This window comes from Perca fluviatilis, chromosome 13, assembly GCF_010015445.1.
Source record: "Perca fluviatilis chromosome 13, GENO_Pfluv_1.0, whole genome shotgun sequence".
NCBI lineage: Eukaryota > Metazoa > Chordata > Actinopteri > Perciformes > Percidae > Perca > Perca fluviatilis.
In genome coordinates this window covers 34551809-34573784 of record NC_053124.1, presented here as the reverse complement: position 1 = coordinate 34573784, position 21976 = coordinate 34551809, and the positions used below count along the sequence as shown (strand labels likewise).

At 40.0% G+C, this 21976-nt stretch overlaps 1 protein-coding gene across 2 annotated transcripts in view; it reads right to left on the bottom strand.

The window, feature by feature from the left end:
- Nucleotides 1–407: 407 nt before the first annotated feature.
- The window catches only part of LOC120571788 (toll-like receptor 13), a 33301-nt gene continuing 11732 nt past the window's right edge, over nt 408–21976 (bottom strand). Inside the window, exons 2-6 of one of the 2 annotated variants that reach the window (XM_039820876.1) lie at nt 14611–14772; nt 11592–11685; nt 9111–10769; nt 1428–1545; nt 408–674 (exon numbers count right to left, since the gene is read on the bottom strand). In XM_039820876.1, the coding sequence (XP_039676810.1) occupies nt 434–674; nt 1428–1545; nt 9111–10769; nt 11592–11607 (2034 nt within the window). In that variant the 5' untranslated portion in view covers nt 11608–11685; nt 14611–14772 and the 3' untranslated portion in view covers nt 408–433. Of the gene's footprint in view, nt 675–1427; nt 1546–9110; nt 11711–14610; nt 14773–21976 lie in introns of those variants that run through there. The other variant, XM_039820875.1, reaches the window with a different exon arrangement.

Genomic DNA, 21976 nt, shown 5'->3' with positions numbered 1-21976 from the left:
AAAGCCCAGGATCCACAAACGCCAACAATAACAAACTGTGCCAACCTGCACCTCCAAACATAACAAACAGTGTTCCAGCCAATAACCAACAAGAAGAAGTTGGGGGGGGGGCTAGTGAACGGAAGCACGGAAGGGAGGGGGAGGGGATGGGATGAGGAGGAGGGAGGGGCGAGCTTGATGTCACCCAACATCGCTTAGAGCACCTTTAAGTGAATGCATTGGACCCTTTTACTGCCTTTGGCTTCCCAGTACAACCGCCCAGTCATCGGACGAAGCAAGGGAAACCATTGAGATGAATTGCTCATTCCCTACCCCCCTAACCATAACCCCTCTAACCTTAACCCCTCTAACCCTAGCCTTAACCCCCTAACCCCATACCCCCTAACGTTAACATTTTCCAACTTTTTTGTAGCTTTTTTCCAACTTATGTTTTTCAGCGTCCTGCCGGTCCAGTGAGCAGGTCAGCGGTCTCGGTGGGAGCGTCCCCCGTCTCAAGAGCTCTCCCTACGTTCTGCCAGAAGACTCCCGTGTGATGGCCGGCCTTGGGCCAACTCAGGTAGGTGCGTTTCTTCACCAGCTTCCTCATGCGGTAGTAAGGAGACAGCTGGTGGGCCGGGATCTCCTCCAGAAACAGCAGGACCAACACATCTTTCTGTTCGTCGAACAGACGGAAGCTGCAACACCACACACAGCGGTGGAATTTAACTAAGTACATTTACTACAGTACTGTATTTCAGTAAAAATGTTGAGGTACTTGTACTTTACTTGAGTTTTTTCTTTTCATGCCACTTTCTACTACTCCGCTACATTTAAGAGAGAAATATTGTACTTTTTACTCAACTACAGTCATCTGACAGCTTTACTTACAAGTTACTTTACACATTAAGATTTATGCACACAAAACTCACGTAGTTTCTGAAATTCAAAAGCAAAAACCTGATCAAATACATTGAAAAGAAATCTAAAAAGGTAGGAAAAAGTTTAAAAAACAACAAAAAAACAAACAAATAAATGTCAGAAAAGAGTAAAAAACAATGAAAAAAAATGGTGAAATATTTCCAGTGGCACCAAACTGTTTGGGAAAGAAAATGTAAAGTAGTGAATGGGTCGAGGCTGGTTATTTTTTATTCTGTTTGTCTATTTACTCATTTTCACAGACTTTTAATTTAATTTTTAATTTAATTTCATTTAACAGAACAGTTTTACCACAAACTGAGACTTTCTTAACTTGCTAAATATTTTTTTAAACTGATGGACATCATATGTGTAATTCATGGCTCAATTCAAACAATATCGAAAAAGTATTTGTCTCTCCCCGTTCACCAACGGACATATTTTTACTGAAATAATGTCCCATAGTGGTCCAAAGGAAGAGGAGACTTCGCCTCTATAGAGCAGGAGGTTCTGACAGATGTGAGTGCCCCCACCTGGCCATCTGGATCTCTCTGGAGCACCACTCGCTCTGCAGGTAACGCCGGGTGATCACACAGATGGTCTTCCTGCTGCCATATATGGCATCTATGATGTTCTCTACGATCGGTTTCCCTGTGGAGAGTTCAGACACATCTGTAATATCATCAACTGCATCTTTAAGATCACTTTCTCAGGATTCCTGTTTTAAAACTAGTCAGCTGGAAAGCAGTCAACTGGAAACAGGGATGTTCCCATAACTAAGCTGAAACATAATACCAACGGAAACACCAATACAATACGGTCAGGTGCCTGTGACGTTGTTATTGGGGCTTAAAGTCTCCTTTAGCGCCAGATCTACATGCGTTTGGTCGGGACTATGACTCAATTAGGTTGAAGGAAAAGATTGTGGGTGGGCTTATTAAAGGTACTTTTCCATGACAATAACGGGACAGTTGGGTTTAGGAGAAGATGGTGGGTGGGGTTATAAAATTAATGTTTCAGTGACACGCGGGACAAGAACCCCGATCTCCTGGATGAAAGTCCTGTGTCGTTTGACCAATCCACCTGGACCCTATTTTCCAACCTGATCTCACAGAATTCCATGAAATGAACATGGGCCCTTAAGTTAAGGAAAAGGTGGGCTTATGTTTCTATGACACACGGGACAACAACGGGACGGTTGGGTTTAGTGAAAGATGAACAGGATGGTTGGGTTTAGGAAACGTGACACACTAGACACGATCCCCGGACTTCTGGGTGAGTGTCATGCATTGATTGACCCATCCACCCCCCCAACCAACCTCCCTATGCGGATTTTCGGGCTTTCATACTACTCTCTACCGTAGTCGCTCCTAATGCATTGGCATTGTTTTCCATGGTGGCCACATGGAATTTTCACACATTGTGTGCCACCACCACGTAATGCGCTGTTAACGGTTCGTGATCATTTCACAGAATTCTGTGAGACCAGGGTGCTCTCTTCCCATGTTTTGCTTCTAAATGATAGATGGTTGCTGTGTTTTCGCCCAATACTGGACAAATTTTAAAGATTTTTAATCCAATCAGTCACTCATGCACAAAAAACATGGAAAATAGGGTTAGGCTTTTTTTCAGGTTATGAAAAAAACTAAGCATAACATTTAAGTAGTTTTGTTGAAGTAGAGTTTTAAACACTCTTGTTAACAGTGTGTTTTTGATACTTTTACCTAAAGTAAAGGACTTATTCCACACATTGTTTGGTCGATGCATTACTTTAAAAAATATTGATATTTGAGATCGCTTTCAGTATTGGGAGGCAATTGTTTGAAACTGCATTTTCTTGTTCTTTTATCTAATGACATTTGGATTAATCTTTTAAGTTAGTCTATGTCCTCTGTTCCTCTTCCTCTTATCTTCTTCCTGTCAGAGATGTTGTGAATGCAGAGAACATACAGTTCATATATGTAGTTTTAGTATTTTGGCAGCTATCTGTACAGTATGTCTGGTAAACACTTGCTAACACTCGCTTCATCAAACGTGCTCCTTTGGTTTTCATGTGGCTTGTGGTGGGAGGCCAGTATCAGATGTACTTCTCAGATTTAAATAAGGTACTTTAGCCATCAAAGTCAGCATCAACTTTAAAAAGTCAATCTGGGTCGAAGGTGTATAGAAGCTGCAGTAAACTCTGCCTCAATCTGATGTGAGGGACAAAAATATAATGCCATAACAAGCCACTTGCCCTTTCAATCATCTTTGTATCATAAATTATGTTATCATTCCCTTGCCCCTGTTGGAGAATGCTTGTTGAATGATTTGATTTAAATGTGCTACTAGACAATCAAGAATGGCGGCTGTCTTTTTCAAAGTCTAAGAATAAGAAGATGTGTGCTACCAGCTTTAGCAAAAGAGAGTTTCAAGTGTCTTGGAAGTTGAAGGCTCGCCATTGTATCATCTTATGCATAGGGGCCAGTATAAATTGACTGGGCAAGTGAAAAAAAAAAGTTAATGTTGAACACTGCATAGTTATTGTCATTTTGGAATAAATACCAGACACAAGCTTCACATTTTTAGTCACCAACCTTTTCAAATATTTTGCAGACATTACAAAGCAAGCTGAAGCTGTGTGGGTTGGTTGAAAACACTGTCTGCAGGTGACTTTTTAAGGCTACATTTGCACTATATTTTGGATTTTAATCGAGTTATAGTTCCAATGAGACAACCTGTAGGGAGATAGTCCCCCTACAGGTTCTCTCATTGGAACTATAACTGCTTGCTTTAAGTAAGTAAAGTTTATTTATATAGCACTTATCACAGAGTCACAAGTGCTTCACAGGCAATTAAAATATTATATTATAATGGATTGATAATCATAAAATGCACACTAAATCCCTTTTTTTAAGCTTTATTTATCCAGTTAAGTCGATTGAGAACAAATTCTCATTTGTAACAACGACCTGTCACATTCACACAGTTACACATTCATACCTGAAAGCTGCCCAGTTCAACCACAGTTTGATCTGCTGGACACTGAGCAGCTCCACTAGAGCGGTTAGATGTTAAGGGCATGCTCAAGGGCACCACAGTGGTGGTAATGAGCAGTCCCTCCAGAAAAAACGTTATTATGCGATCGCATAATTCAATTCATAATCAGCCAAAGTCCGCCGCATAAATAAGATGCATAGTAATACAGTCAACATTGTGACAAAAGAACGCCTGACTTAAAAGACTTAACAGAGGCCGTCACTATTAAAGGAGAACTCCGGGCAATTTTTACGTTAATCTTGATCGCTATATGTATATGAGTACTGTCGATAGCAAAAAAAACGAGCCGAATCGGTGCTAGCAACACGGAGTTGCTGCAGCTAATGCCGAGCGCCCACTCAGCTAAAACGGCAGTTATGGGGGCATAAGATAAAGAGTGTCTTTGTGCCTCTTAACAGACACAAAATGCAATTAAAATGTCTGTGCAACACGAACAGGGCCCTTACATGACAACAAGATGCGTTTAGCAACTTAGCCATTGTTTAAATTCACCTACCCTCTTATAAGAGGGTAGGTGAATTTTGAAGACAGTGAACTATCTTTTGAAGATAGTGAAGACACTCTTTATCTTATGCACCCATAACTGCCGTTTTAGCTGAGTGGGAGCTCTCGGCATTAGCTGCAGCAACTCCGTGTTGCTAGCACCGATTCGGCTCGTTTTTTTTGCTATCGACAGTACTCATATACATATAGCGATCAAGATTAACGTAAAAATTGCCCGGAGTTCTCCTTTAAGATATTACAAGCCAGGACTTTCACCCAGGATACCAGGGTTCCTGTCCCATTTAGGGTTTTTGAACTTCACAGAACAAATGGAGGTATGTCACATTCTGCGTCACATGGTAACCTTCTGGAAGTGAAGTAAAGTCTGATTTTAACCCAAACCATCATATTTTTCTAAACTTAAATAAGTAACTTGAGTCCCTGAACCTAACCAAAATAGGACCGTTTCAGTTAACATGTTTAAAACTGTCACCATTACGTTCTCTGGTTTCAGATATGAGAACGGAAAAGACTCCTATTGGTTGTATCAAATGGGATGAATAAACAACCTATTTCCTCATATGGTTTGGGGCACATGTTGGGTATTTTAAGAGTTTGAACAAACTACTTTTCTGGAGAGGATAATGTCTGTATTGAAGTGGAAATTTAAGTGGCAAAACTAAAGTTTAGAGCAACGTCCGAAGCTGCTATTTCTAAGCTTTCCTTTCTTTCAAAAGTCTTGGAGAGGTTGTTTTAACTCAACTTCAATCATTTTGAGATGACTTTAGTATTTATGAAAAGTTCCAGTCTGGTGTTATGCCTTGCCTCAGTACTGAAACTGCCATACTGAGAGTCTATAACAACCTCTGCTGTTTTAGTGCTTTTAGATTTGGCTGCCGCCTTTGACACTGTCAACCACTCTATCCATTTATCCCGACTCAAACAAAGTGTTGGCATATTGGGCATAGCCCTCAAATGGTTTGAATCTTACTTGACGGATAGGACGTTTGCACCTTGGTAATTTCTCTTCATCTGCTGCCCCTCTTTCTTGTGGGCTCCCCCAAGGTTCCATTTTGGGACCCATGCTATTTTCTCTGTATATGCTGCACTTGGGGTCCATTTAAAAAAACACATAACATTTCATTCCATTGTCTTGCAAACTATGTGCAAATCTATTTGTGTGTAAACAACAACGATAAGGACACTATCCAGCCTTTGCTTAACTGCCTGACAGATCTCAAAAAATGGTTGGATCAGAATTTTCTCTGACAATAAGACTGAAATTGTTGTGTTTGGTCGTGCTGAACATTTTAGTGCCTGTGTTGATGCTCTAGGTACTTTAGGTTTCTTTTTGACAGTGCTTTTAAATTTGACAAACAGATTAGTTGAAACTGGCTTCCTGTCTGTTTCAGGATTAATTTTAAAATTGTATTGCTTGTTTTCAAGATTTTAAATGGGTTGTCACCTTCTTATTTATCTGAGCTTTTACATGTCCATACACCTGTCAAAGCACGGAGGTCTTCCAGTCAGATGCTCCTCGATGTTACCAGATCCAGGTTAAAAAACAAAGGTGAGCTAGCCTTTGCAATAGCTGCTCCAAACTTCTGGAATAGTTTACCTATTCATATAAGAACATCTCGTACTGGAACTTCCCCGGCAGTATAAAATAATAATAGAATGACTAAGAGAGGCAGGTTAAAGAGAGATGCCTGGTCTGGCTAGAACTCTCCCCAACTGGATCGGGCTTTACTGGCCTGCCTGCCTCTAATCTCACTATATTATTGAATATATGATAGGTAAATCTGATGACTATAAAGAGAAGCAGAGAAAAGCAGGGGTGCTGTGTCTGCAGATATACACCCTGCCCCGCCGGGCTAGGCCTACACTGCAACTCCTCACTCCTTAACTAAATAAAATTTAACTAACTAACTTAACTATAAGCTTTATCAAAGAGGAGAGTTTTAAGTTTAGTCTTAAATGTGGTGACGGTGTCTGCCCCCCAAACCCAGATTGGGAGCTGCTTCCACAGGAGAGGAGCCTGGTAGCTGAAGGCTCTGGCTCCCATTCTACTTTTACAGACTCTAGGAACGACAATTAACTCTGCAATCTGGGAGCGCAATGCTCTAGTGGGACAATAAGGTACTAAGAGCCCCTCAAGATATGAAGGTGCTTGACCATTTAGAGCTTTGTAGGTCAGGAGAAGGATTTTAAAGTCAATCCTGGATTTTACAGGAAGCCAATGCAGAGAAGCTAATACAGGAGAAATATGATCTCTTTTCTTAGTTTTTGTCGGAACACGTGCTGCAGCATTCTGGATCAGCTGGAGAGTCTTAAGGGACTTATTTGAGCATCCTGATAATAGGGAATTACAATAGTCCAGCCTGGAAGTAATGTATGCATGGACTAGTTTTTCAGCATCGTTTTGAGACAGGATGTTCCTAATTTCTAATTAGTTCTAATTTTTTTAGCGATGTTACGAAGGTGAAAAAAAGCTGTTCTAGAGGTTTGTTTTATGTGGGCGATAAAGGATATATCTTGATCGAAAATAACTCCTAGATTTCTAACAGTAGTGCTGGAGGCCAGGGAAATACCATCCAGAGTAATTATATCTTTGGATAATAAGGTTCGGAGGTGTTCAGGGCCCAGCACAACAACTTCAGTTTTGTTTGAGTTTAACATCAGAAAATTGTAGGCCATCCATGATTTTATATCTTTAACGCATACTTGAAGTTTAGCTAACTGACTGGTTTCGTCTGGCTTGATTGATAGTATAATTGGGTGTCATCCGCATAACAGTGAAAGTTAATGGAGTGTTTCCTAATAATATTACCAAGAGGAAGCATATATAAGGAGAATAGAATTGGTCCAAGCACTGAGCCTTGTGGAATGCCATGGCTAACTTTAACGTACCTGGAGGATTTATTGTTAACATTAACAAATTGAGATCGGTCAGAGAAATAGGATTTAAACCAGCTTAGAGCAATTCATTTAATGCCAACTAAATGTTCCAATCTCTGTAACAGGATGGTATGGTCAATAGTGTCAAATGCAGCACTAAGATCTAATAAGATAAGATGGAAACAAGTCCTTTGTCTGCAGCAGTTAGAAGGTCATTAGTAATTTTCACCAGTGCCGTCTCTGTGCTTTCTATATCCTGACTGAAAGTCCTCAAATAAGCTATTGCTATGTAGAAAATCACATAACTGATTGGCAACTACCTTCTCAAGGATCTTGGCGAGAAAGGGAAGGTTAGATATAGGTCTATAGTTGCCTAAGACCTCAGGAGGTCTAAGGTGGTTTTTTTCAGAAGAGGTTTTATCACAGCTACTTTAAATGACTGCAGTACATAACCTGTTAATAGAGACTTTGATCTTATCTAGTAACGAAGTGTTAACCACGGGTAACACTTCTTTAAGTAGCCTCGTTGGGATGGGGTCTAAGAGACAGGTAGATGGTTTTACTGAAGAGACCTTTAACATTAATTGTTGAGGGTTTATAGGATAAAAGCAGTTTAAGTATATGTCAGGTCTAGTTGTTATTTCTAGCAGTCTGTCATTTACAGTGGAACCATTAGATGTTGAGGGCAAGAGGTGATGAATAGTATCTCCCAGAATTGTTTTTATTTTATCATTAAAGAAGCTCATGAAGTCATCACTACTCAGAGCTATCGGAATAGAAGGCTCAGTAGAGCTGTGGCTATCTGTCAGCCTGGCTACAGTGCTGAAAAGAAACCTTGAGTGTTCTTATTTTCTTCTATCAGTGATGAATAATAGTCTGATCTGGCCTTTCTTAGGGCCTTCCTGTAGGTTTTCAGACTGTCTTGCCAATCTAAACGAGATTCTTCCAGTTTGGTGGAACGCCATTTACTTTCAAGTTTTAGCGAGATTTGCCTCCATTTACGAGTTTGGGAGTTATCCCAAGGTGCTAGTTTCTTTTGCTTCATCGTCTTCTTTTTGAGGGGAGCAACAAAGTCTAAAGTAGTCCGCAGGCAGGCCGTAGCACCATCTACTCAATTATTATTATTTGAGAGGGACTAAAGTTAACATAAAGGTCCTCTGTTTTATTAAAGCACGGTAATGAGTTTAGTGCTGTTGGAATAGCTTCCTTAAATTTAGCTATAGCACTGTCAGATAGGCATCTAGTGTAGAAGCTTTTATCTAATTTTGTATAATCGGGTATTAAGAATTCGAAAGTTATTAAGAAGTGGTCTGATAATAAACGATTTTGCGGGAATACTATTACATCTTCAATTTTTTATGCCATATGCCAGCACAAGGTCAAGGGTGTGGTTAAAACAGTGCATGGCCTCATGCACACTGACTGAAACCAATTGAATCTAGTAGTGAGTTAAAAGCAGTACTAAGGCTATTGCTGTCAACGTCCACATGGATATTGAAATCACCTACAATAAGTACTTTGTCTAATTTTAGACCCATTACTATGCATTGGCTTTCAATTCAAGTTGACCTTTGACACCTTGACCCTTGTCAACTGTTGATTATTTTGTATTGTGTATTGAATGTGTATACTATCTATTTGGTCAACTATGGTTGTTTTTAAATGTGCTATTTATGTAAAACTGAACTGAACTGAACTGAACTGCTAAAATGTTGGTTTTGTGTGACAAACTCATGACAGATAGCAGAAAAGGATAGAAATTCAGTAAGAAAGGAAGACAGACAGTAAAAGTGTACCTGGTTGGAAGTCTCTGTGGTGCAGACAGAGTCTCCAGCCCTGCTCTCCTTCCAGTGCCGGAAGCATCTCTTGGTAAACCCAGGCCTCGTCGTCAACATTGTAGGAGATGAAGGCGTCATACAGATGACAAGCTCCCGCCTTTCTCTTCCTGCTGTCATATAGAAAGGCCAGGAAAAGGTGGTAGGCATAGGCTAGCTGCCACCTCAGAAAGTGGTAGATGAAGGATGCGAGGAGTGTAAAAACAACCAGGCACGTGCTGGAAATGAAGCAGAGGAAGCTAACGTCCATCCAACAGGACAGGATGTCAAAGTCCAGAAGCTTGTTTCCTTGTTCAGCCACAGGGAAGGAACATGTGTATTGGTAGGCGTTAACAACCTGAGTTTGGTTGTTGTTCTTCACCCATTGGATAAAGCCGGCGTTAGAGCAGTCACAAGTAAAAGGGTTGTTTTCCACATCGAGGTATGTTAGTGCAGGGAGAAATTGGAAGACCGTCTCATTGATCACAGTTATCTCATTGTCACTTAGTTTCAAACATCTGAGTGCATATAGATCAGCCTGGAACAGAAAGTCCAAAGACTTTATCTTAGTTTCGGAGAAATCAAGGACCTGCAGGAGCGGCATTGGCTGAAACAGTCTAGGATCCAAGTCGGACAGATCAGTCCGTCTGATTGTCAAACTTTTAAGCTGGCGATTGTATTGAAAAGTGTCCACATCTGGTCCAGAAATGAAGAAATTCTCAGCTGTGAAGTCTTCTAAATGTTTCATAGCCTGGAGAATTTCTGGTATCTCAAGGGGAAAACCCTTGCATATTACTGTGAGAAATGTCATGGATTTTAAATGAAATAAAGCTTTATAATTGTTTGGTTGAGGACCTTTGAAACTGTCACTAATGAAGTAAATTGTAAGATTTTCCAACTGCTGTAAACCTCTGAATTTATTTTCAAATTCAAATGGAAGAGATACACTTAGGTTACGCAGGTTATTCAATCCATCGAAAGCCTTATGTGTCACGCTCCAGATATGTTTTGACACCACATCCAAATATTTTAAGGACCCTAAACTTTGAAAATCCCCCTTATCAAGAAGAAGTACAAAGTTGTTGCTCAGATCCAAGAACTCAAGCTTCTTCAGGCCTATTTTGAAGGCGTCTCCGAATGTCCACAGCAGGTTGTCGCTCATATCTAAAATCTTCAGGTCATTAAGACTTTCAAAGACACATCTGTCCAGTTTGGCAATGTGGTTGTTGTGCAGATGAAGCTCTCTGAGGCGCGTTGTGTTTGTGAAATCCTCACAGCTCAACTCAGAAATAGCATTGACACCAATATTTAGGATCTTGAGAGAGGAGAGAGTCCGAATGTCATCTGGCACCTTGGCGAGGAAGTTATTCTTTAAATTTAGGGAACTCAGTTGCTTCATCAGTCGAATCGAGCCTTTAGACAGTTCAGTCATTGAAGTAGATGACAAATCAAGCTCACTCAGCTGAGAGCAAGTTACAAGCTTTTCACTTATATTGGGGACTTTGTTCCAATACAGATCCAGCTTCTCAAGTGTCGGTATCTTGCAAACCGTAGCTAGGAGACCTTTTTTGATCCACTTCTCCATATAATTCAGTCTCAGATGCATCAGTGAGTCGAGGCTCTGCAGGACTTTTCGGATCTCTTTGAAAGCAATACACGGGGAATTAAAATACAGCTGAGTTATGTTCCTGAGTAAAGTCTTGTCAGGAATGTCCCATTTCCAGCCGGCAACTTGGCCAGACATAGAAAAGTCTATCATCTCAAGGTGAGGAAAGATGTTTGTTGTGATGCTGAACTTTTCAAACACATCATTCGAAAAATCTAACACCTTCAGGCTTGAGGGCTCATTCAGCAGCAGATCGTTGGTCTGAAATGAGGGAAATAGATTACGTGTAATAGTAAGTTTCTGTATAAGTGGTAGTTGTAGGATGGGCTGAATGTCAGCGACTTTTTGCAGCTTGTTTGAGTCTAAAATCACGGTTTCTAATCTGGACAGAGACTGAAAGGCCGAGGTATGAATGGACTGAATGTTGTTACCGGAGAGATCAAGCATGGTAAGGTTGAACAGTCCCTGAAAGAGGTTACCTGTCAGATCGCTGAGTTTGTTATAGGCCATGTGGAGCCTTGATAACGCAATCAAATGGATGAAAGATCCATCGTCCACGTGAGTAATCTGATTATTGTCCAGTGACAAAACTCTAAGCTTTGACATGTCCCGGAAATCATCCCTGTGTATCTGTTCAAGCTGATTGATCGAGAGATACAATACATTCACATCTCTGGGTATGTCATCAGGGACAGATACAAGATGATGTTGCGAGCAATGCAAAACAACATCAGCCAAGGCGTCGTTAGAATAACCGATGCAGCAGTTTTTCAGAGAATAAGCCAGGGAAGGGTTCAGGTGATGCCCTAGACACAGAATTAAGACTACAAGTGTCTTTATGTAGTACAAAGACAAACCTCCCATTGCTGGCATGATGCCAATGTTTAGGACCACCGCTGGAAGGAGTTACTTCAGGCAGAGATTTGTTGAATGTTGTTCAAGGAATCACATCTGTAGAGGACAACACAACACGTCATACAACATTATCCTGCAAAATAATAGCTTCACATTTTGGGAAAATACCAACCCAGTCTCTCGTCAGTTCATGATGGCATCACGAAAAGTAATCCATCAGATCGTGATACTATCACGATATTTTTAAACTAATTTATTTCAAAGGGAAGCATCTTTCGTAATCAGAGCACAAATCTTTCTGCCAGTCCAGCTGCAGCAGAGAAGCTGTAAACAGCTTTGTTATCATTGGTATTTTTAGCCCAATAACTGTTTTAATCAACATTTTTTTCACTAGATCTTATCATGGTTTATATGTATTATATTTCGGCCAGGGAAGCTGGGTAGCTTTGTTGTTTATTGATATTTTTAAAACTATAACGCCACATCTATAAATATATATATATATATAAATTTGTTAAGATGTTATCATGGTATGCATTTCTTTATTTTAATGATAATAATACCGTATATAATATGTTACAGTAAAAAGACAGAACACTACGATATGGGCTGAGCTGGGTGCATTCTAAGCCGATATCCCACAATGCAACGTGGGCATTCATTTCAAGTCTTTAATGCCAGTATCGCTTCACTATACATATTTAATCAGTGGTTTTGTCAGCAGCAACAACACGTTGCTCAGTTTTGTTCCAGTAAGTTATGCACCGTAATAATGTTTTAAAAAATCAGTGGAAGACTCCAGAAGTGACGTATTAATTACTGCTCCACATCTGTAAAAGATTGCTGCACGTTGTAGCCTATGTGATAATATATACAATAAAAATACCAACAATGACAAAATAGTGTTCTATGCTAAGCACTTTGATTTGCCTTATATATATTATATAAAAAACCTACAGTTCAGTGTTTAGAAATACAGCCTAATGGCTTGTTTGACTAATGTGCATTTGTTTTGACTTGCAGGCTACTGTTGTGAAAAACATAAACTATTTAGCCCTACAAAGAGAAGCATTTTTTATTTTATTTTCCACGCATCGTTATTTAAAAATGCATTTTTCTAATTTTTAAGTTGATGAATATTAATAGCAAAGACTGGGGTTTTGGAATTCATAGAGTGTGGTCTAGACCTACTGTATCTGTAAAGTGTCTCGAGATAACTCTTGTTATGATTTGATACTATAAAGAAAATTGAATTGAATTGAATTAAAGGGAAAACATGAGCATATTCATGTGTGGGACTTAGTTTGATTTAACATCACACTGCATTATTAGTTGTTTTAAATGAATGACTTTTTTGAAATAACAATTCATGGTAGGCCTAACATATTAATTATTATATTCAGAAGATGATCCTCATATCAATCACCGTTGTTACAGCTTGTAGCCTTCCTAACCTTTTTAGCCTTTGCTGAGACTACTTTTTCAAAATTAAAAATAGATTGTGGCTTTGTGATGTGATTCAGTCTGGCTACATATAACTTTATGTTTTTTTATTGTAAGTATATGTCAGCTGTATGATAAAACAATATGTCAAGTGTTATGTGTGAAGCATTTGAACTCAAAGCAAATATCCCTCTGGGGACAATAAAGTATAGCTTGCAAAGTGGTCTCCATGATATGTGACAATTAAAACGTCGTAGGACTATATCAATCAAATTGTTGGAAAGGTCGCAACCTGGACAGTAACATATGTCAGTCTGAAGAGGATATATTACTCCTGCTTTGAAATATTGACCTCTGAACCTTGAACCCAGTACATGTTTGAAGCCTTGTCATTTAGCAACAGAAGGTGCTAGACACATAAGACCAGCTGTTATAGAAAGCTCTGGACCTCAGCTGTCATGTATATAGGGTCACCAAAGTTTACCCACTGCAAGCACTGTCAAATATGGTAATAAGCTATTTTCACCGATTTAACGATTAGATTTGAAAAAATCCGATGACACCAGTGTGTTCCCCATTGCAAATAAGCCCAGGGTGTATCCAATCAGAGGAGGGCCAGTTCGTCCTTGGTTTAAGCCATCAAAATGTCAAAAGTCAGATTCATTCAGGCGTGCGGAAACCAACTTTGCGAGCAGAGTTTACCTGCTTCAAACTAGAAGACAACCTTTTGATGTTCTCGTTTTTTCAACACTTTTTTGGGCCCTTATTTTTTATGTTTGTTGCTCGCTTTCTGCTACTCCAGTACACCTTTACTTGTACTGGAGTATTTCTATTTTTACTTAACTTATTACTTGAGTTGTACATGAAACAAGCTGAGATCCTGCAAGTCACAAGATCCCTGAAGATAAAACCTAAAACAGAGTAAAAGCTGCTTTCAAAGCAAAGGAAGAAAAGAGAGTCAAAAGGACAAGATTATAAATTCGGAGGAAAAGGTTGCACATCAAAAAACTAAAGATCTTTCAAATAAAACTCTAAATCCTATGAGCAAAAGAATCTTCTTCCATTGATGCATATGACAAAAAGCACTGACAATGTTCACATATGAGAATCCAGAACAAGAGAAAGTTTTGCACAAATCAGTAATTTGTCTTGTCTTAAGTAATATCTAGATTCTAGTGCATTTTTTAAATTCCATTTTAGAAAATTAGATTTCTTTACTTCCTTTTCAAGTAGATATTTGTTGACACACACACACACACTCACCCACACACACTCACCCTAACAATCACACACACACACACACACACACACACACACACACACACACACACACACACACACACCAGAACAAGGGAATGTTTTGCACAAATCACTGATTTGTCTTGTCCTAAGTATTATTTTCTAGATTCTATTCTGCATTTTAGGAAATTCCTGGAACAAAACAAACATTTTGGCGAACAAGAAGAACAGTTTATCACCATATCACCTTATTTATCCCCATGAAGTTTAATTTTAAAGTTGGGATTTTAACACAAAAACAGCAGCAGAAACATCACAGATACATTTTCTGATACTCACAGTACGTCTTTAGAGCGCCGCGTCTTAGCAGTGTGAACAGAGCATCTTTGTTTCTCAGTTGTGATGTGTCCACGACAGCAGCGGAAGATATATTGGTCACATCTGGTCAGTCATCTCAATTCCCTTTTTTGATATGAGTGATTTCCTTACACCAAATGACAACTGAAAGAAATAAATAAGAGAAGTTTCTCATGTGATGCTCACAAACAACACACAATGTGAAGAAGAAGAGGTGGAGCTTCTGGGCTTTCCAGCTCTCATTTCCCCTCTCTATGTCTGGCTGGAATGGCGAATCAACACAGCAACCCTACCTTTGTTATGGGACTTAAAATCAGAATAAGAATAGTTGATTTAGCTGCTGTAAATGGAGCATACCCCTGTATACCATACATGTAAAGATGGCGGCAGCATGAGCGTTTGATGCAGCCAGGCCTGCTAGCATTACTAGATTTGCCTTCAAATAACTGATAAATCATTTCTCGCTACGAATGCAATTTATCCTTGCTAACTGACGCATTATATAAACAACATCCTCAAAGCCTCTGATTTACAGCGCTTGATGTCCATCATGGAGCAATCAGTTACCAACAAGTTTATCATGGACATTATATAATATATGTATGTTATCACACTTCGACGCAAAAATGGACAATATTCAGTCAAGTTTAACGTCGATCCATGGCTCTCCAACAACTTAAGGCGACCATGTAGCCGAGCTTGAACATGGGTCAGCTCCAATGAGGACATTTTATCCGACATACAAAAACGCTTGAAGTCACTCCAGGGTGAAAACTCCCATCTGCAGGATGAATTGGTAGATTCTGAAAACCGAAGCAGGGCCCACAATCTTTGCTTCATTCATGTTCCTGAAAAAGCTGAGTGTAAAAACATCCACAGATTCATCAGCTGCTTAATCCAGCATCTTTTGGGTGAGGAGAATTTCCCGGTACCTCCAGGTCTAGAGCGGGTTCACTGCTCCACTATGCAACAGTCACAGAATTTAGCTCTGAGGTCTATCCTGGTGAAACTCCTTAGTCTTCAGGATAAGTTTAAAATCCTACTACTTGTCCGTGAAAAAGAAGAACTCAAGTACAACGACAAACGTGTCCATATCTTCCCGGATTTCAGTACCAGTCTTCTCCAAAAGCGTTGGGAGTTTGATGATATCAAAAAGAAACTCCGTGAACTGGATGTTAAATACTCTTTACCTGAATGACGGACTGCTCCTGTCTTGTTTAAGGTAGTTCATTGATTCGTTGTTGTTGATGATGTTTGTTTGCTTTCAGTAGCATAATCTTGACTTATTTGTATACATCTTGAAGGTTTACATGCTATGGAAATGATTTGTAAATTCTTCCTAGACCAGAATATTCAGACATTGTTCTTTTTTTCTTATTCTCTTTAGCCTAAAGGGCTGGCTTAAAATGAATCCAGTGGCTGATAAACATTACTTGGTTTCTTTAATTTGCCTATATGCAGCTTCTTACTGAGGCCTATTACTACTACGCTATTTATCAACTTTTCTTTTCTCATTTTTCTATAGCCTATGGGCTGTCTCATAATGAAATCCTACACAGGGAAACAATTAGGATATGTATAAAGCATTCCCAGTTATTATTTTGCGATCTGAGTCTGCATTCTTGTTTTTTTTTTATTACAGTTTTTTTCAATTGTTTACACGCAATTTTGAAAACCGGGTTCTTTTTTTCAAAATATAATCACAATTATCCAAACACCACACTAATTTGCATAATTCTTAGATTGTTTGAAAAATGATACACTTCAATTAAAACATACACACTTCAGTCAAAACATATACACATATTTGTGAAAATGCTATTAGTTTTCATTTACAGTTTTTTTGGATTGCTTAAGCACGATTTTCAAAACAGGGCCCGTGTTTTCAAAACACTACACACAATTAGCACAACCACACACCCAATTAGCAAAACACTACAGATCATTTGCATAATTAAACACTCTTGTAAAAACTATACACTTTTGTTTAAAATCCACACTTTCTTACCATATGAAACACACACGTTTCATATACTATACTCTGTTTGCACGAGTTACACTCTTCTGTGATAAACCTAAAACACTTTTAGCACTTCTACTTCCCTATGATTAGAGTAGGCTACCATCAACAAAGTACAAATATAATGTAAATTCACCAAACACTACACAAGACCAATGTTGCAGACTGAAGAAACTCATTTATTTCTCAACACGCCCAAAATGTTGACATGGAGATTCATAATAGAAAGAATCATAGCACAGAGACGGCACTGGTGAAAATTACTAACGACCTTCTAACAGCTGCAGACAAAGGACTTGTCTCCATACTTGTTTTATTAGATCTTAGTGCTGCATTTGACACTATTGACCATACAATCCTGTTACACAGATTAGAACACTTAGTCGGAATTAAAGGAATTGCACTTAGCTGGTTTAAGTCTTATTTCTCTGAGCGATCCCAATTTGTTAACATTAACGATAAACCCTCCAAGCACGCCAAAGTTAGCCATGGCGTTCCTCAAGGCTCAGTGCTTGGACCAATTCTATTTTCCTTATATATGCTTCCTCTAGGCCATATTATTAGGAAACACTCAATTAACTATCACTGTTACGCAGACGATACACAATTATATCTGTCAATTAAGCCAGATGAAAGTGGTCAGTTAGCAAGACTTCAAACGTGTATTGAGGATATAAAATGCTGGATGACCCACAACTTCCTGATGTTAAACTCAGACAAAACGGAAGTTATTGTGATAGGACCAACGCACCCGTTTGCGAAAAAATATAGCTACTCTGGATGGTATCGCCCTGGCCTCCAGCACTGCTGTCAGAAATTTGGGAGTTATTTTTGATCAGGATTTATCCTTCAACGCCCCATAAAACAAACCTCAAGAATAGCCTTTTTCCATCTTCGTAACATTGCCAAAATTAGGAATATCCTGTCTCAAAACGATGCTGAAAAACTTGTCCATGCATTCGTACTTCTAGACTAGATTACTGCAATTCCTTATTATCAGTTTGCCCAAATAAGTCCCTTAAGACGCTCCAGCTGATCCAGAATGCTGCAGCACGTGTTCTGACGAGAACTAAGAGAAGAGATCATATTTCTCCTGTATTAGCTTCTCTGCATTGGCTTCCTGCGAAATCTAGGATCGAATTTAAAATCCTCCTCCTGACTTACAAAGCTCTAAATGGTCAAGCACCATCATACCTAGAAGAGCTCTTAGTACCTTATTGTCCCACTAGAGCACTGCGCTCCCCCGGAATGGGGGGCTACTTGTGGTTCCTAGAGTCTCTTGGAAGTAGACTGGGGCCAGGGCCTTCAGCTATCAGGCTCCGCTTCTGTGGAACCAGCTTCCAGTCTGGGTTCGAGGGCAGACACGATCCCGCCTCATTTAAGAGTAAACTGAAAACCCTCCTCTTTGACAAAGCTTATAGTTAGGTGAGGGTCGCGGGCGGCCACCTAACCCGGCCAATCTGCTTCTCCTCGTAGTCAACAGTTTTATATACTGTATAATTAATAATATAGCAAGAGTAGAGGGAGGCAAGCCAGTACAGCCCGATCCGGTTGGGGAGAGTTCTAGCCCGACCAGGCACCTCTCTTTAACCTGCCCTCTTAGTTATGCTATTACAATTCTAGACTGCAGGGGAGGCTGTTTTCTTCCTATGACACACTGAGCTGCTCTCTCATCTCTACTTGTTACTTTTGTATGCATCCTGTCCCAGAATTGCTTGTTACTAATCTAGCTCTGGGGAGTTTACTCCCCGGAGTCCTTATGTTTCTTCTTCGCAGAGCTATGCTCTGCGATTCTCTGCAATTCCCGGCCGCGTCCTGTTGCGTCCTGCTGCGTCCTGCTGCATCCTGCTGCATCCTGCTGCGTCCTGCTGCATCCGCCGCATCCACCCATGCTCTGCAGCGCCACGCTACATCCCGCAACGTCCTGCTGTGATGTTCCTATGCACAGAGTAGTCTGGATCCGGTATAGGGGACTGCACTACTCAGTATGACACGATGTGCCCTGCTATGACATGAACTTCCACGATAACCTTCGAAGTCACTGTGACCTTTAATGTGACTATTATTGGCACTGTTCACCCACACCCCGGCACGTCAGACACCGCCTACCAAGAGTCTGGGTCTGCCGAAGTTTCTTCCTAAAAGGGAGTTTTTCCTTGCCACTGTCGCGATAGCCACTGCTAATGCTTGCTCTTGATGGAATTACTGTAATTGTTGGGGTTTTGGAAATTATAGAGTGTGGTCTAGACCTACTCTATCTGTAAAGTGTCTCGAGATAACTTTTGTTATGATTTGATACTATAAATAAAATTGAATTGAATTGAATTGAATAATACTGTAACAAAATGTCACTTTACGCATTGTACTGTAAGTTTACTGTAAAAAAAAACAAACACAAAAAAACTAGACATTGTCTCTTATCACACTTGCCACTGTGTATCGGCTTAGATTTGGCTGTCCAGCCTCCCTCAGCGTCAGGTCGTGGTCGACAACGTGGTCAACCAGTGTTGCGCGGATCTCATTTGTCAGATTCAGTCCTCTTTGAGCACCTTCTTGTCTTCCTCTTCCTCTTCCTCTACTTCTACCTCCAGCATGGCCTCCATCTCTTCCTCTTCCTCTGTTGATTCCTCCTCTGTTGATTCCTCTTCCTCCCCTTCCTCCTCCTCCTCGTTCTCCCCGTCTTACTCTTTCTCTGACTCTTTCCATTGTGCTTGAAGACCGATGATCTCACCTGCTGCTTTTTATAGTGCTTACACACCTGATTGGTGTGTCTACAATTAAGCAAACAAGTGTTTGCACACCTGATGACTGTGTTGAACCAATTGGTTGGACGGTGCGGTAATTTGACAGTCAGTGCTTTGGTATTGCAAGGAAGTGACTTCATGATAGATTTTTGTGTGTAATGTATGTTAAGTGTGTTTAGTGTTTTGCAAATCACTGTGTGTAGAGTTTTGCAACAAGTGTGAGGTTGACAATGTGCTTATAGTTGTGCAAATATGGGCTGATGTTTTGCTTCTAGAGTGTAAGGTTTTGCTAATAGTGTACTACTTTTAATTTTAGTGTGTAAGCTATCCAAAAAAACTGTAACAAACGGTCCTCAATGATCAGACACTATTGCAGCCAGTTTCACACTGCTGTGATAAATAAAAAACACATTTGTAAAAAAAAACTAATTTTAGGAAATAGCATGTGCTAGATTTTTGGCCAGACAGTGTTATGTAAGGGATAATTTAGTGACAAACCCACAACATTCTTCATGATTAGTTTGAGATATAGGGAGAATATACACAAATAGGCCTACTATAAACTTACCCAGCACTGCACAACACTGATGCTGCAGACTGAATATTTCAAGTATTTATTTCAATACTTACAGTATTTCTTACCATAATCAGTTACAGTAATCAACCAACAATGAAATCAATGAAACAAATAAAATCTCTAGACAAATAAAAACTACTGCATGAAGTACATACACTTTGACTCTGAAGAAAAACTACTGTAAAAGCAACAAGAATACTGTAACTATTCATCATCTCTCCATCTGGCTGGATCAGTCCATAAGATTTCATCCACATCACAGGCTCCAAGTCCTTCTTCTCCTCTTCCTCTACCTCCTTAATCTCCTCTTTGAGCTTCCCCTCTCATTCTCACTCTTCTTCTTCTTCTTCTTCTTCTTCTTCTTCTTCTTCTTCTTCTAGCTCCTTCCATTTTTGTTGAAGACAGGTGAACTCACCTGCTGCCTTTTATAGCACACCTGAGTGCTGCGTTTTCAAATTAGCACGTGTGTTTCCACACCAGAGGCCTGTACTACGGAGCAGGATTTGGCGTTAACGAGCTAACTTAAGGCTCAACCCAGGATTTTCTGTACTACGATGGTGGATCAGTTGTTATCGGGTTCAATCGCCATGGTAACTCATGCTGAACACCTAACCTGGTCGGGAGCAGGTTAAGTTGGAGATCAGAGATCAACCGGTGTTAAAGCACCGCCTATTGACCAATCAATACTCGATTGATAACGGCGTCACCGTTCTTATAGATCAGGCGGAGCTCGGTGCAGAGAGCGAGAGAGAGAGAGGGGGAGAGAGGGGTGCGCTCATAAAAGTTAAAACATTTAGAGACCAACAACCCTGTTACAGTATTTCTGAATTGCTAAAACACATTTTTTGAATGCTTCTCTCGCGTTCTCAACACCTTAAACACAAATCACCAAACTTAAGCTACACTGTCAAAACCTTTGACTTGTCTTGCTATATCAAACAATTGCTTCAGAACTATGTTATCTTTACCCAAAACCAAACACTGTTTTCAGATAACACACACATCCAGCTAATACATAAACACTACACAGCAGTCATTACACACTACAGAGATAAATGCAAAACACTGCACTCAGGGCAGAGCAGGGGAAAAATTATATTTATTATGAAGTACTACCACAATCCTGCACACACAAATATAGTCACAAACAAAATATGCCGCAGATCGATAGCAAGCAATGTCTTGGAATCATTCTGCCTCAGCATCATGACTCTGGGCATGGTCAGGCCACAGGACCTCATCGACGTCACAGGCAATCCTGTCCCTTGCTAAACAACGGGGAAAGAATCCTTTAGCATGCCGAATCCAACCTTGAATCGCTTCCACTCCAATGTTGTCACACGCTGCATCCATTGACTGAATGAGATTTTCCTGTGCATAAGGATTTCTGTCATAGACCTTCCACCTCCATGCAGAAAAAAATTCTTCATGGGATTACAGTTTATTCCAACTGCTTACACACGTTTTCAAAACTGTCTCCTTTTTTCAAAACTCTACACACAATTCCCAAAACTGCACACACAAAATGCAAAATGCCTCACATCTCCTTCAAAATGAAACACTCCATTCAAAATACCATAAACACATCTCAAAATGAAGCATTTGCATTTGATTTGTAATGCTGAAATAGTCATTGGATAGTTGCATGCAGTATGGACGCCACTGTAAAGCTACTCAAGATGGGCTTCTCTCCCTGATCTCATCAGAAATGGCTCTCCTTCCTCTTCTTCCCTCCTCCTCCTCGTTGTTATCCCCTGTCTCTCCCTCCTCCTCCTCTTGCTCTCTGTCTATTGTTGGCATCCATTGTTCCAAACAGGTAATCTGACCTTTGGCCTCTGTATAGGCCTATACTAAAGCAATGATTGGTTAGTGTTCAGTTATGACATAATGTGTTTGCACATGTGAGGAGTGTGTGTGTGCCCTGGTAAATAAGTGTAGCATTTTGATTGGTTGTGTTTAGAAATGGATAGCAAGTCACTTCTTGTTAGATTTGTGTGTCTTAGGTAG